Genomic DNA, 14,162 nt, shown 5'->3' with positions numbered 1-14,162 from the left:
CTTAGCCCATAGCATTCCACAAAGCAGTAGAGAAATGACAACGTGGGAAATTGAGACTGGCTAATAAGAAAAATCTCCCTTTGTGATAATCAGCCTATCAAGAAATTCAGGCATTTGGAAAACCATTTGTTCCTTGCAATGCACACATGAAGAAGGCTTTTTCAATCCAGCCTATGGCAAAGGCATAGCCAGAAATTTTTTTTTAAAAGGATGCTGCCCCAATTTTACACTTAACCTGGCAGGGATATGACTATAGTCAAGAAAGATTACACGGGAGAGGCCAAGAAACTGCTAGATGTAATGGAAAACTCAGAAAAAATCAGAATACACTCTAATGGAAGCTGGCTCCTTAAAAAGTGGTGAATAGGACATGCTGGGTTGCATTGCAAATGGCAGTGGGACGCTTCTCTTATGAAGATGCCCCCCAGATGATGGAGGTCTTCATAAAAGCTTATTCCACAATGATAGTCCTACCTGTTTCATTCTGCAAATGAGACCTGAATTAAGGACTTATATACTAAGCATCATGGATTCATTCATTTATTCAACAAACCATAAGTACTTCTGGTATACAACGTATTGACATGACCCTTGAGAGATGAGCTAAAGACTTCCATAGTGTTCTCAATAGATCATCAACCGATGCTGAAGACATTGACCATTTACCTCAGGTTGAAGCCAGTCCTTCTCTAGTGAACTTCCAACTGAAGAAGAGGTTTTAAACAGCATTAGGCTCCTCTCATGTGGCAAAGCAACGGGTACTGATTCCATTCTAGCAGAGATCTACACCTGGGTGGGGGGAGGTGGGGCGGAGAGTTGCTATACAAAAGCTAACAGAAATTTTCCACATTATACGGTAAGAGAAAGTTTTCCTGGAGGAGATCAAGGATGCCTCAATTGTCCATCTCTATTAAAAAAAAAAAAAAGGAAACAGGTTGTTTTGTGACAACCATGGGCAGGGGGTGAGGGTCTCTCTTAGTCACTGCTGCAACATTCTTACCAGAGTCCTCCTTAATCAGCTGATCCTTCACCTGGAAGTTGGTCATCTATCCTAGAGCCAGCTTGGTTTCAGAAAAAGGGACAAAGAACAGTCAATGTATTATTGCTGCCTGACAAATCCAGGAGAAATGCTGAAAGCACAACAGGGGTCTGTACACAGTGTTCATTGATCTAACCAAGGCCTTTGATACTATCATTCATGAATGCCTGCAGAAGATAATGGTGAAATCTGGTTGCCAGAGAAGTTCATCAGTATTGTGTATCAGTTTCGTGATGGCAAACTTTCAAGGGTTCTGAATGATGGACAATGCTTTTGTGCTTTCCCAGTCACCAATGAAGTGAAGCAGGGCTCTGTGCTTGCTCCCATGTTTTTTAGCATGCTGTTTTTAGTGATGTCAGGTACCTTTAATAAGGACAAAAATGACATTGGCATTAAGGTCAGCTACTATACTGATGGTAAATTATTTAACTTGAAAAGGCTACAAGCCACGACTGAAGTGGAGGGAGAGTTAGTGCATAACTTGTCATTTGTAGATGATTGTGCATTCAGTGCAGCTTCTGAGATGCAATAAAGTATGGATTGATTCTCTGCCTCTTGTGATAATTTTAGCCTAACAATTAACAAGAAAACACAGATTCTCTACCAGCCAAGACCACACCATCCACATGTAGAACTGTTGGTTACAGCAAATGGAGAAATTTTGATTGCTTTGGGCAAGTTCACTTAGCTTGGCAGTATGTTTTCCAGGGACATAGATACAGATGATGAGGTTGATACACACATTGCTAGAGGTCAGCATTTGGGAGGGAAGAGGTATTAGGCTGCCTACCTACCTGAAGGCCTGCAGAGCCATTGTGCTGTCTTCATTGTTGTGTGCCTGTGAAACGTGGATAGTTCATCATCTCCGTGCCAGAAAACTGAACTGCTTCCACTTGAATTGTCTTCAGAAGATTCAGAAGATCACTTGGCAAGATAAGGTACCTGGACACTACGGTCCTTCCTTGAGCAGAACTGCCAAGCATTTAGACTTTACTGCAAAGGGCACAACTCCGATGGGCTAGCCATGTTGTTCAAATGCCAAAAGTACACTTGCCTAAAAGATTATCTTACAGAGAACTCACACAAGGCAAATACTCACATGATGTTCAGAAGAAGCAATACAAGGATACTCAAGAACTTTGGTGTCAACTGTGAGACATGGAAGACATTGGTGCAGGACCACCCAGCATGGCATGCCCACATCAAAGAAGGCTCTGTGCTCCATGAGCAAAGCAGAAATGCAGTAGCTCAAAAGAAATGTGAGATACCCAAATTTAGAGACATCTCTCTCCCAGATGGTCACACAGACTATTTGTGTCCAAGCTGTGGTGGAGTCTTCTGAGCTCATATTGGACTGATCAACCACAACCAGATGCGTTATACGTTGACCCCAACATAGTGATGTCATTTTGTTCCTCTTCCAGCATGAAGGACAAACAACAATAACCACTACAACGAAATGCATTGGGCTAGGCTCTGGGGACCATGAAAAGAAAGCTGGCATGGAATATTGCATACACCCTAGACTTAGAGTCGGGAAACCTGGGTTTATGCCCAAACTCTGACACTTAATCATGTGGCTGCAGGCAGGTCTCTTTAACTTTCTAAGTCTGTTTCTTCATGTATAAAATGAGGAATTGTCTAGGGCCAGAACTTGGTAAATTTTATTTTTGTTGCCTCCACTCTCTGTTGTGTCTAGCCATTTACTTGTAATAGCTTCCTCCAAAGAATACTGTGAGAAAAGTGTTTTTAAAACTATATGGGACTATGTGCTTTACAGAACCACCAAATCTTTTTTCATAGGGACTTACATGTCTTCCATCCTGAATTTGTGAGACTGAATTTTTTGGAGGTTCACTAACTTGCCCAAAGTCTCATAGGTAGAGTGTCAAAGGTGAGATTTGAACCTTGGTCTTCTGAGTTCAGGGCCAATCTTCTTTTGAAGCTCCTCATTGGTTTTTGATGTTGATCCCATGAAAAATCAAAACAACTTCCATGTCAAAAACAAACAATAAAAGTATTTTCATCATATCTGCTGTCTGAGACTCTCAAGAGTGCGCTTAAATCAAAGAGTACTCAGTGATGCCCATGTCCAGGGCAAATAAAGATAATTGCCTGTATGGGAAAAAAAACAAGGTATAAGTCTTTACAGTCACCTTGATTTAATTTCATCATATCAGATTCATGCCATCGTGATCTTAAACATTTTCCTTTCTTGCTCCCTCCATCTTTTTGTTCTCACTGAGGCTGGGTTCCCTCCTGATGACACAGTTTCTCTGGCTACCCTTTCTAGCTCTGGCTGCACTTTCATACATACCCCTCCCTCCACCCCAACTCACTGGTCAAGAAAGAATTGGAAAACTCCTTGCTCCCTATCCACACTTCGAGGCTCTACCTCTATGACTGTCAATCAGGAACCATGCCTCCTTTGAGGTTCATTCAATCCATATTTATCATCTAGTTGAGATGCTAGTAGCTCTAGTCTACAGACCTCCTGGAAACTCTCCTTCCTTCCTCAGTGAGGTCAGTGCCTGGTTCATGGTCTTTCTCTCTCCACAGCTCCCACTCTCATACTAAGAGACGTCAACATACGTAGATAGTCTTCAAACACTCTCACCTCCAAATTCCTCCACTTACTCATTTCCCATGCCCCATTCCTCCACTCCACCTCAGTTACACACAGAATTATTTGGTCATACCCTTGATCTTGCCAGTGCCCACAAGTGTTCCACATACATAGTCATGAACAACTGATCACAGTCTGTTGTCATTGCACCTCTGCCTTGCAATGCCACCCCCTGTCCTTTATCGTCACCACAAGCACCAATTCCTCTAGTCCTCAGGGCCATCACCCCTACCCTGCCTACACTTTCCTCCCCTCCCCATCTTGACCCGTCGGTGATGCCACTCAGCTCTACACTACCTTCTCTCAACTCCCTTGCCACTTTATCCTATCAAAGATCTCACCATCTACGCCTTCACTCCTACTCATATGCTGCTGAAGAAAGCTGGAGAAAATCATGAAACCATGCTGACTGGGCCTGCTCCATCTTTATGTTACATAATCTGAACTAGGCCCTCAGAGAATCAAAGCAATCCTTTTACACTTCCCTGATTTATTCATTAAGGCAGCCAGGTGAGGCAGTAGATAGAGCCCTAGGCTCTCTCAGGAAGACTTTAGTTCAAATCTGGTCTCAGATTGTGTGACCCTATGCAAGTCACTTAACCCTATTTGCCTCAGTTTCCTCATCTGCAAAATGAGCCGGAGAAGAAAATAGCAAACCACTCCAGTATCTTTGCCAAGAAAATACCAAATGGGGTCACAAAGAATCAGATACAATCGAACAACGACAACAACTCTATTTGTTATTTCACTCACCCCAGCTGCTTTTCCAAACCTTTTCCTCCCTCCTCAAATCTATCATGCCCTCTCAGCTAAGAACTTTGTCTCCTATTTCACTGAAAAAAATTAAAGCTGTTCTCAGAGTTACCTTTTCTCACCTGTTCCTCATCTTGCATCACTCAGATGCCTTCTTCCAATATTCCTTCACGCTTATTTAACATGAAGAGGTGGCTCTTCTTGTCAAGGCAAACCCCTTTATATGCACAAGTGACCCCATTCCATCCCATCTTCTCCAGCAGATCATCTTTGCTCTCTCAATAATCTTTAATCATTCCCCAACTGCTATCAGACCACATCACATCCCTTTCTTCCCTATCTCCCACACACCTACTCAGTAAACTCTAGTGTCTCCCCATTACATACAGAATCAAATATAAAATGCTCTATTTGGCTTTCAAACCTCTTTATAACCTGGACTCATACATACCTTTCTATTCTTCATACATCCACATATATACTTAGGTGGCCCCTTATCTGTTCTTTACATAAAACCCCCCATCTGCAGACTATAAGCATTTTCATTGACTGTTCCCCTATACCTGCAATTTCCCCCTCCTCCTCATCTCCACCTCTTAGCTTCCACAGTTTTCTCCTAGTCTTAGCTAAAGCTCTGTCTTCTACGAGAAGCCTCTCCCAGTCCTCCTTAACCTTAGTTCCTTCCCTTTGAGACTACCTCCATTTTCTGAAATTTATCTTGTTTGTACGTAGTCGTTTACATGTGGTCTCCCCATCGAATTGTGACTTCCTTAAAAGCAAGGACAGGTTTTTGCCTTTCTTTGTATTCCCAGAGCTTAGCACAGTGCCTGGCACATGGTACGGCTATAATAAATGCTAGATGATTTGTCTTGATTTGTTGTGGTACTAGGGTGGGGGTGGGGGACACAAAGACCAAAAAATATATGTTTCCTACCCTCTTGGAACCCATAATCCAGGGAGGATAGATGTATAATACCAACATAAAGATTCAATAACAACAATGTACATCAGAGAGGCATGGAGTACTGTATATGTAATATATATATATATATAATGTATATATATGTATATATATATGTATATATATATATACATATATATATACATATATATATGTATATATATGTATATATATATGTATATATATATATACATATATATATACATATACACACACACACACACACACACACACACACACACATATGGTACAGCTTTGGGAACTTTGAGATGAAACTTGAGAAAGACATAGAGCATAGAAATTCATGATGGCATAAGAACTGACTTCAGGACCTCTTCTTGCAGATGTTTGACAGGGGCCCAATAGTGGACCCAAAAAGGTGTTGTTATTGTTCAATCATGTTTGATTCTTTGTGACCCCATGATTGGGGTTTGCTTAGTAAAGGAACTGGAGTCATTTGTCATTTCCTTCTCTAGTGTGTCCCCATTTTACAGATGAGGAATTGAGGCAAATAGAGGTTAAGTAACTTGCCCAGGATCACACTGCTAGTGTCTGAGGCCAGATTTGAACTCATTTCTTCCTGATTCCATGCTCAGTGCTCTATCCACAGTACCACCTAGCTGCCCCAACCCAATGTTACCTTTTCTTTATCATTTGAAAATTGTGGCTTATTCTTGAAGCTTAACCAGGTAGGCTTTAGGACCCAGAGTCATCTCACCTGCCTCAGTGACTGGGTAAAAGGGGAAGATACCTGTGGATGACGTAGGCATCTCAACAGGTGGAGAAGGAAGCAGCCAGGTTGGGCACACACCTCTCCCTAGACCAGTTTTTCCACTTGTTTTAAATCTCTTGCTCCCTTTATTTACCACCCCTTCCCCTGTTTGGATTATCAGTCTGGGAAAGGAGGCAGAAGACACTACCCCAAAGAGAGGAAGAAAAGGATGGCTGGACCATGCTGCTGAATAATGGAGCTGCTCAAAAAAAACCTTTTTTACCGGGAAATAAAAAGCCATGGCATGACCCCTGAGACTCAAGAGAGGGCAGAGATGAAAAGGGAAGGAAGAAAAAAGAAGGAGAAAGAGGAAAGAAAGCATATTGTGGTCTCTAACCCAAACTTTGAAGGAAGACCCCAAAAAGAAAACCCCAATCGACAACACCCAAGAAACCAAATCAGAACAACCAAATACACCTTCCTGTCCTTCCTGCCCAAGAACATTTTTGAGCAGTTACATCGGTTTGCCAATCTCTACTTTGTGGCCATTGCAGCCCTGAATTTTGTCTCAGTGGTCAATGCATTCCAACCAGCTTTCGGCTTGGTTCCAATTGGTATTATTCTGGTGGTAACTGCCCTGAAGGATGCCTGGGAGGACCTTCGGAGATACAAGTCAGATAAGATAATCAATAATCAGCCCTGCTTCATCTATAGCAGGTAAATAAAACAATTCATTGGAAGTAGATGGTCCTCACCTTCATGGGGGTGGGAGTGTTTTGGGAAAATGAGGGAGCATGCTGTTTTTCAATAGTTATTCAGTCGTTATTCAGTCTTGTCTGACTCTTCATGACCCCATTTGGGGTTTTCTTAGCAAAGATACTGAAGTGTTTGCCATTTCCTTCTCCAGCTCATTGTACAGATGAGGAAACTGAGGCAAACAAGATTAAGTGTCCTGTTGCCCAGAGTCACACAGCTAGTAAGTGTGTGAGGCCAGATTTGAACTAAGGTCTTCCAGACTCCAGGCCTGGTGTTCTACCCCCTGTGGTTAAATCCATAACATTGGGAATGCCAGACTAAAATTCTTATGGAAAGGAAAGGCCAATATTTGATGTACTCTGAAATTTAAAATGCTGATATATAGAGGAGATATTGCCCTGGCATTCTTAAAAAAAAAAAAAAACTTTGTTCAGTGAAATTCTCTCAGCATTTAAGTATTTCATGTAAATGTTGACCTCTTCCGAGGTCAGTGCAGGAATTTTCACATCAAGGCTGTTGAGACAGATCCTAAGGAGCACACAAATGAGAAGCAGGCATTATTCTCTTTAGCAAAAACAAACAATAAAGTGAAGTACCTTTTAGAAACGTACTCCTGTCCCCCACAGTCCGATCTTACATCAGCCTGTCTTCAGTATTGCCCCTTGTCTGTGTGGGAGACAGCAGAGTATGGGGGAGAAGCAATGAGAGGCCGCTTGGCTAAGGGGAGAAAGAGCCTGTCTCAGAGCTAGAAAGACCTGACTGGAAGTCCAGCTTCAGACACATTTGAAGGCTTTGTGACTTGGTGAGAATCAATGCACTTCTTTCCCCAGGCAATTCTCTAAGACCTTAGATTGCAAAAGAGTTGTCTATTTTCATTGTTAAAAGGAATTTCCTCACGCAGAGGTCCCTATACCATTTAAACCATGTAGCAGCATTGAACTAGGAGTCAGAAAACCTGAGAAAGAATAACATAATAAATAAGAGTGTTAGGCTTAGAACCAGGAAGACTGACGTGCAAATACTACCACTAAAATTAGCTGTGTGTGTCACATAACCTCTCTGGGCCTCATTTTCTACTTTAGTAAAGTGAGCAGGTTGGACTAGATGGTCTTTTAAGCTGTCATCAGAAAAACTTGAGTTGAAATCCAGACTCAGGCACTTACTAGCTGGGTGATCCTGGGCAAGTCGCTTAACTTCTGTTTGCCTCAGTTTCCTCATTTGTAGAATGGGAACAATAATAGCATTTATCTCGCAGGGTTGTTCTGAGGTTCAAATGAAAGCGTAATTGTAAAGGGCCTAGCACATGGTAAGTACTGTATACACGTTAGCTATTAGCCATTCTTCCTCTTCTTCTAGTTTTTACAAAAATTACGTAATTCTATTATTACGTGCACTGGAGTCAAGGTCTATGGTAGGATGTCTCTAGTAGAGTATCTCAGGGATCTGTGTTTGGCTCTATGCTATTTAACATGTTTATCAATGAGTTGCATAAAAGCCTAGAAGACACGCTCATCAGATTTGCAGAAGACAGGAGCTTAGAGGGAAAGCCACTATAATAGATGACAGAGTTGAAATCCAAAAAGATCTCTACAGACTGGTGAATTGGACTGAATCTAATTAGGTGAAATTCATTCGGGATAAATGTAACATCTTACACTTGGGTCCACAAAATCAGCTTCACAAATACAAGCAGGGGAGAAATAGATAACATTTGTTTTCTGGAAAAAAAAATGTAGGGTAATAATAATCAGCGTGATGGTGCATCCCCAAAGAAAGCCCCTACAATCTTGAAGGCTGTTAAGAAAGCCACAACTTCCTGGAACACCACGATAGTTCTCCTGCACTCTGCATTCATTAGATCGTATCTTGAGTATCATGTTGAGTTCCAAGTATCACAGGCAATTGAGAGCTGGATAGTACCCAAAGAAGGCCAGCCAGAATGGTGAAGGGCCTGGAATCCAGGTCATAAAAAAATCCTTTGAGAAACTGAGAACATTGAGGGGCAGCTAGGTGGCGCAGTGGATAGAACACTGGGCCTGGATCCAGGAGGACCTGAGTTCAAATCCAGCCTCAGATAAATAATACTAGCTGTGTGACCCTGGGCAAGTCACTTAACACCATTGCCTAGACAAAAAAAAAAAAAAGAAATTGAGAACATTGACCTAGAGAAGATTCAGGGGGTGATATAATAGCTGTCTTTAACTTCTCAGAAGAAGGAGAGATTAGGTTTGTTCTGTTGGCTCCAGAGGTCAGGAGCAGTGGATAAAAGTTGCAAATAATCAGATTGGGGTTTTATAGCAGGAAAAAAATGTCCTCGCAATGACAGTTGTCCAAAATTAGATGTCCTTCCTTGAGACGACCTAGGCCCCCCTTCCTCAGTGCTCTTAAAATAAATGGCGGTTGGCCGCCTGCCTGCGACGTTGTAGTGGGGGTTCTTTCTGTGTGTGGATTGTACTAGTTGACCACCAACATCTCTTCTAACTCTCAAATTCTGGGATTCTGTAAAGTCGGGTTTGAGCCAGCTCCGTTGGGTGGATGGCTGAACTATGCATCTGTTTAACAGCAGGTATAGAGATTCATACACAGGACTGACTTTTACTTAGTCCAAGAAAACAAGACAGGGTTGGTTGAGGCTGTCCCAAGTTTGTGGCAGTACACGTTGTCCCAAACAAAATGCAAGAACTAAATTCCAGCCTCACCGGAGAGAGTATGGGGTTAGGTAATCTTTTGGAGGCGGCAAGTGGCAAAAATTGGTGATTTTATAGATGGCAAGGGGAAGACTTGGCAAGTAAAGGAAACCATCATTGCACTGAAGAAACATGAACGTGTCTCCCACCATGCCCTTCCAGCCTTTTATCTTCTCAGAAATTCATATCTAGTTTCAGCAGAAGCGGGAATGGAAGCGTGCTTGACTTACAGAAATGACTTCTTTCCCTAGCATGTATTACTGGTCTGAGTGACCTGGAGTTCAAGATATGTAACTGATAGACTGCTTATTATCGATGCTGATCTCTCTGTTCAGGGAAATAGACAATAAGTTTCTGGTATGAGCTTCTTGATGAAATAGACTCAAGGTCTATTTCTCAGTGCTTGGTTTATGGATGTCCCCAAAACAAACTCCAAGCCAGCTTCCAGGCACTAACAATATACCCAGACTCCTTTTTTCCTTGTAGGATTCAGGATAGAAAGAATGATAGATCTTAAAAAAAGAAAACCGAATAGACTGATTTCTTGGAAGTTGGGTCTGATTCTTTTGAAGGTTGACAGTTTTACTAGATATCTAGAGGTGAAGTATGTTACTGACTAACATTTGGTTAAGGAAACTGCAGGGAAAGAAAAAGCTGCTGATATCTGATCACTTTACTTACAGGAGTGTTTTTTAAATAAATGTCTGGCTTCTTCTATTCCCCCTGTGAATGTTATTTTCTTCACTTCTTTCTTTCCTTAATTTTGTGTTAATGAAAGAGACATGGATGAAGTGAAATGTGAAGTAAAGTGAGCTTTCTTCCTTGGGAAGGATAATAATTCTAGATTCTCAAGTGAGATTACTACACCTTTTTGTTTTGAGAACCTCTAAACCAGAGGTATTAAACATGCAGCTTGTGCTGCCTTTAACATTCCCAAATGCGGCCCAAACTAGATTAAAATGTAATTGGGAAATATTTAACAAAATAAATAAAAATGCAATAAAACATAGATAATGTTACTATGTGGTTTTCTAAGTCAATATGCATCCACAGGGATCCTTGTGTTTAGTGGCCCCCCCCATTTCTATCTGAGTTTGACGTCGCTGCTATTAACTCATGGGCGGCAGCTAATTACTGTTGCCCCTAGCAGGCTTCCTATGGCATGGATGCTTCTCACATGCAGCGTGTGCTGACATCCTTATGAATGCAGGAGGCCTTTGCTCAGATGGAAGGGTGACAACTGAAATCAGAAGGCTCGTACAGATTCTAGGACAACAGTGTGATAAAGTGGAGTTAGGAGTCCCAGCTCTGTTCAAACTAGCTGGAAGACCTTGAGTAAGTTATTTAATCTCTCTTGGCCTCAGTTTTCTCACATCTAAAATGAAATGGTTGGACTAGATGGTATCTCCCTACCAGGTCTAAATCTATGGGTCTAGTCTAGATGTTTCTTTGGGAAAAGGATACAGGATTTTACAATATCATGGGACCCTTTCTGAAGCCTCAAAATACAATAATCAAAGTTCTTTCTTTAAGACCTATTCTAAGGTAAAGGAAACTTTCTAAGCATTTTTTATGCAGTGGGTAAAGTACCAGACAAAGACTCAGAATGAATCTCAGAATAACCTACTCTGAGCCTCAGTTTCCCATCCTATAGGATGAGGTTAATAATGTTTTGCCTTCCTTAGGGTTCATTTTGAAGTTCTGATGAATATTTTGTATATATATATATTTGTATGTATATATATACACACACACATATGTACATATATATGTGTGTGTATGTATCATATATACTTTGAAAAAATATAAAGAATTACACAAGTGTGAGGCACTATCACTGTTGTTCATAGACACAGAAGAGAATTATTGTTGTTGTTTGGTTGTTTTAACCATATCTGACTCTTCATGACCCCATTTGGGGTTTTCTTGTCAGAGATACTGGAGTGGTTTGCCATTTCCTTCTCCAGCTCATTTTATAGATCAGGAAACTGAGGCAAGCAGGGTTAAGTGACTTGCCCAGAGTTCACACTGAAGCCAGATTTCTGAACTGGGGTCCTCCCCACTCCAAGGCCTGCACTCTCCTCACTGCACCACCTAGATGTACAAGGGAATTAGCTTTTACCAAACAGTGATGGCCCAAGATGACATGTTGGGTATAGAACGTTGGATCCTGAAAGGACAGCTTTATTTCTGAAAAGTAACACAGTATCACTGCTTTCATTTCACGTTTTGGCTAAGATTATTTAATCTTAGCTTCAGCTAAGCTTTAGAAATTAAAGTCCTTCCACTTTAATTTCTTTCCCATTAAAGAGTTGGCCATCTAGTTTTTCCTTACAAGGTATTGCATTATCTAATGTAGATTTGTTTGTATAAACAAACCTCTCTTGGTATGGGTGTATGTCTTTTTACAGACACCAGCAGCCTCATTAACTGAATTGTAATCCAGTTAGAGCATTTTCTTTTAATATAGTAACTGTTCTTGTATCTAAAGATGAGCCACTAATCAGATTTATGATACTGCTTTGAGAACCAATTAAATTTAGCACTATATTTCCTTAGTTTCTCCCAGGGCTCAATAAAATGAATCTGGTCCCAAACCATCACTAATAAATACTCTTTAGGACACAATAGAGAAGGAAAAGAAAGGCTAATGGCATTGGGGCTTTCCTCCACCAAGACAGAAGAAAAACTCCACTGAAGTTGGAGCAATCTGTTCAGAATCACAGCCCTGGATTCTGACAAGTAATCATAATAGGTGATTTCTGCTAGGATCCAAAAGATAGCTAGAAAAGAGGAGGATCTGAGGTTCAGTGGGGTAATAGTTAATAGGGATGAAAGGGGGGTGGGATGGGGAAAATATCTGATCCCAAAGCTCCAAACTTGCCTTTGCGCATCTCCTCCTTCCCAGAAAGTTAGTTACATATCTGTAAAGCAAAAGTGATAGTGGTCACCACCACTTATGTGAAACTTTAAATAGCAAACAGGATATAAGACAAAGCTTCGGATCCTCCTTTATGTTATGAACCCCTTTGGCAATCTGATAAAGACTATGTACCCCTTCTCAGTTTTTAAACTGATAAGAAAGTACCTAATATTACCAAGAAAATATATTAAACTGTAGTTATATAAAATATTTTTAAGTTTGTGGACCACAATTTAAGAAACTCTGATCTAGTAGAAAGATCCTCAAACTGAAATCCAAGTAACCTGGGACCCAGTCCCAAACTTGCCTCATATGCAAAATAAGGTGGTTGGACCAGATCATTGCCAAGATCCTTTCCAGCTCTAAAATTCTGTGAATTCTGAGCCCTCCGGGAAAACAGAGAACAGCTACAAAGGAAAACCACTTTCTATATTTGGGTTTTGATCTGCTCTACTAAGAATGCTTTACTTGGAGTTAAGAAGCCCTGGGTTCACATTGTGTCTCTGACCTTAGGCAGATCTCTTAACCTCACAGAGGCTCAGTCTTCTCTTCTGTAAGATGGGGATATCCACCTCACAGGTTTGTTATGAGGCTCAAATAGGATCAAATATGTGAAATACTCTGAAAACCTAAAAGGGCAACATTAATGACAGCTATTATTGTTATTGATTTTATTCACGTGGGCCTCAGAAACTTTCCACACAGGCTGCTCCATTGGAAAGAATGCTCAGCTTCAAGCAAGAGAGTTGAATTCTAATACTCAGAGCCACCATTAACTAGCTGTGTGACCTCAAGCAAGTCATTTCCTTTACCTCATAAGGATAACTTCTGCCCCAGTAACTTCACTGAGCTGTCCATAGATTATGGGATCATTAATTCTAGAACTGGAAGGAACCTCAGAGATCATTTAGTCAAACTGGTCGCTTGCCCAAGGTCACGGAGCTAGTAAAATGTACAAGGCTAGATTTAAACTGAGTCTTCTTGACACCACGTCCAGTGCCCTATGTATTACACTATGCAGCCTCTCATTGTTATGAATCTAGATGTGGACATAACCGTGCATCCACAAAGTAAAAAAATATAGAAGTTGTTATCATTATGTGATGCCATATTAAGTTACTCCAAAGAAGAGGGCATTGGTGAGATCTGTGTAGGGCAAGGAAGTTCCAAAAGGTCAAATAAGTCATCCTTATAAGGTGGCAGAACTCAAGAGAGGAAATATTAAGTGGCTGAGGCAATGACCATGAGCCCAATGTCAAAAGAATCAGGAGAAGGCCTAAGAATATAACAAAGAATGTGATTGGCTGAGGTAAGAGGAATGCAGAACCCTCGCATCACAACTGGCCCCTGAATCCCACCAATCTGGTAAAAAGATGTGAAGTAGACTGGCGAGCAGAATCAGAAAATCATATATGACAGAGAAAAACCCAGGGTTTAAACCCAGTGTCATTTGGAGCATGACGATGCAACATGTCACAGACATGGCGTTTTTACAAACCAGTAGACTATTCAGTTGATTCTTGAATGGGCACGTATACCCTGCCGTTGGAGTTTTGAAATGGGAGCTTGTTTAAGGCATAAATCGTATAAAAGTTCCAGCTGCTCCCACTGCCTCAAGGAAGGCAATAAACCATTTCAGCCTATTCTGCCTGTCACGTCAGGACAAAATACATCATGCCCCCAAACAATCTGATGGGGTACAAGA

The 14,162-nt window shown here is 41.2% G+C and overlaps 1 protein-coding gene across 3 annotated transcripts in view; it reads left to right on the top strand.

Moving 5' to 3' along the window:
- ATP10B (ATPase phospholipid transporting 10B (putative)) overlaps positions 1-14,162 on the top strand; it is a 362,023-nt gene that overhangs the window by 210,373 nt on the left and 137,488 nt on the right. The window contains exon 1 of one of the 3 annotated variants that reach the window (XM_020992354.2): positions 6,173-6,808. The exons of the other annotated variants lie outside the window; for them this stretch is intronic. Coding sequence (XP_020848013.1) covers positions 6,345-6,808 — 464 coding nt within the window. The 5' untranslated portion in view covers positions 6,173-6,344. Of the gene's footprint in view, positions 1-6,172; positions 6,809-14,162 lie in introns of those variants that run through there. 3 annotated transcript variants of the gene reach the window in all.

This window comes from Phascolarctos cinereus, unplaced genomic scaffold (genome assembly GCF_003287225.1).
Source record: "Phascolarctos cinereus isolate Bilbo 61053 unplaced genomic scaffold, phaCin_HiC Scaffold_2;HRSCAF=192, whole genome shotgun sequence".
Classification (NCBI taxonomy): domain Eukaryota; kingdom Metazoa; phylum Chordata; class Mammalia; order Diprotodontia; family Phascolarctidae; genus Phascolarctos; species Phascolarctos cinereus.
Note: the sequence above shows the minus strand (reverse complement) of the source record. Positions and strands in the feature narration are given on the sequence as shown.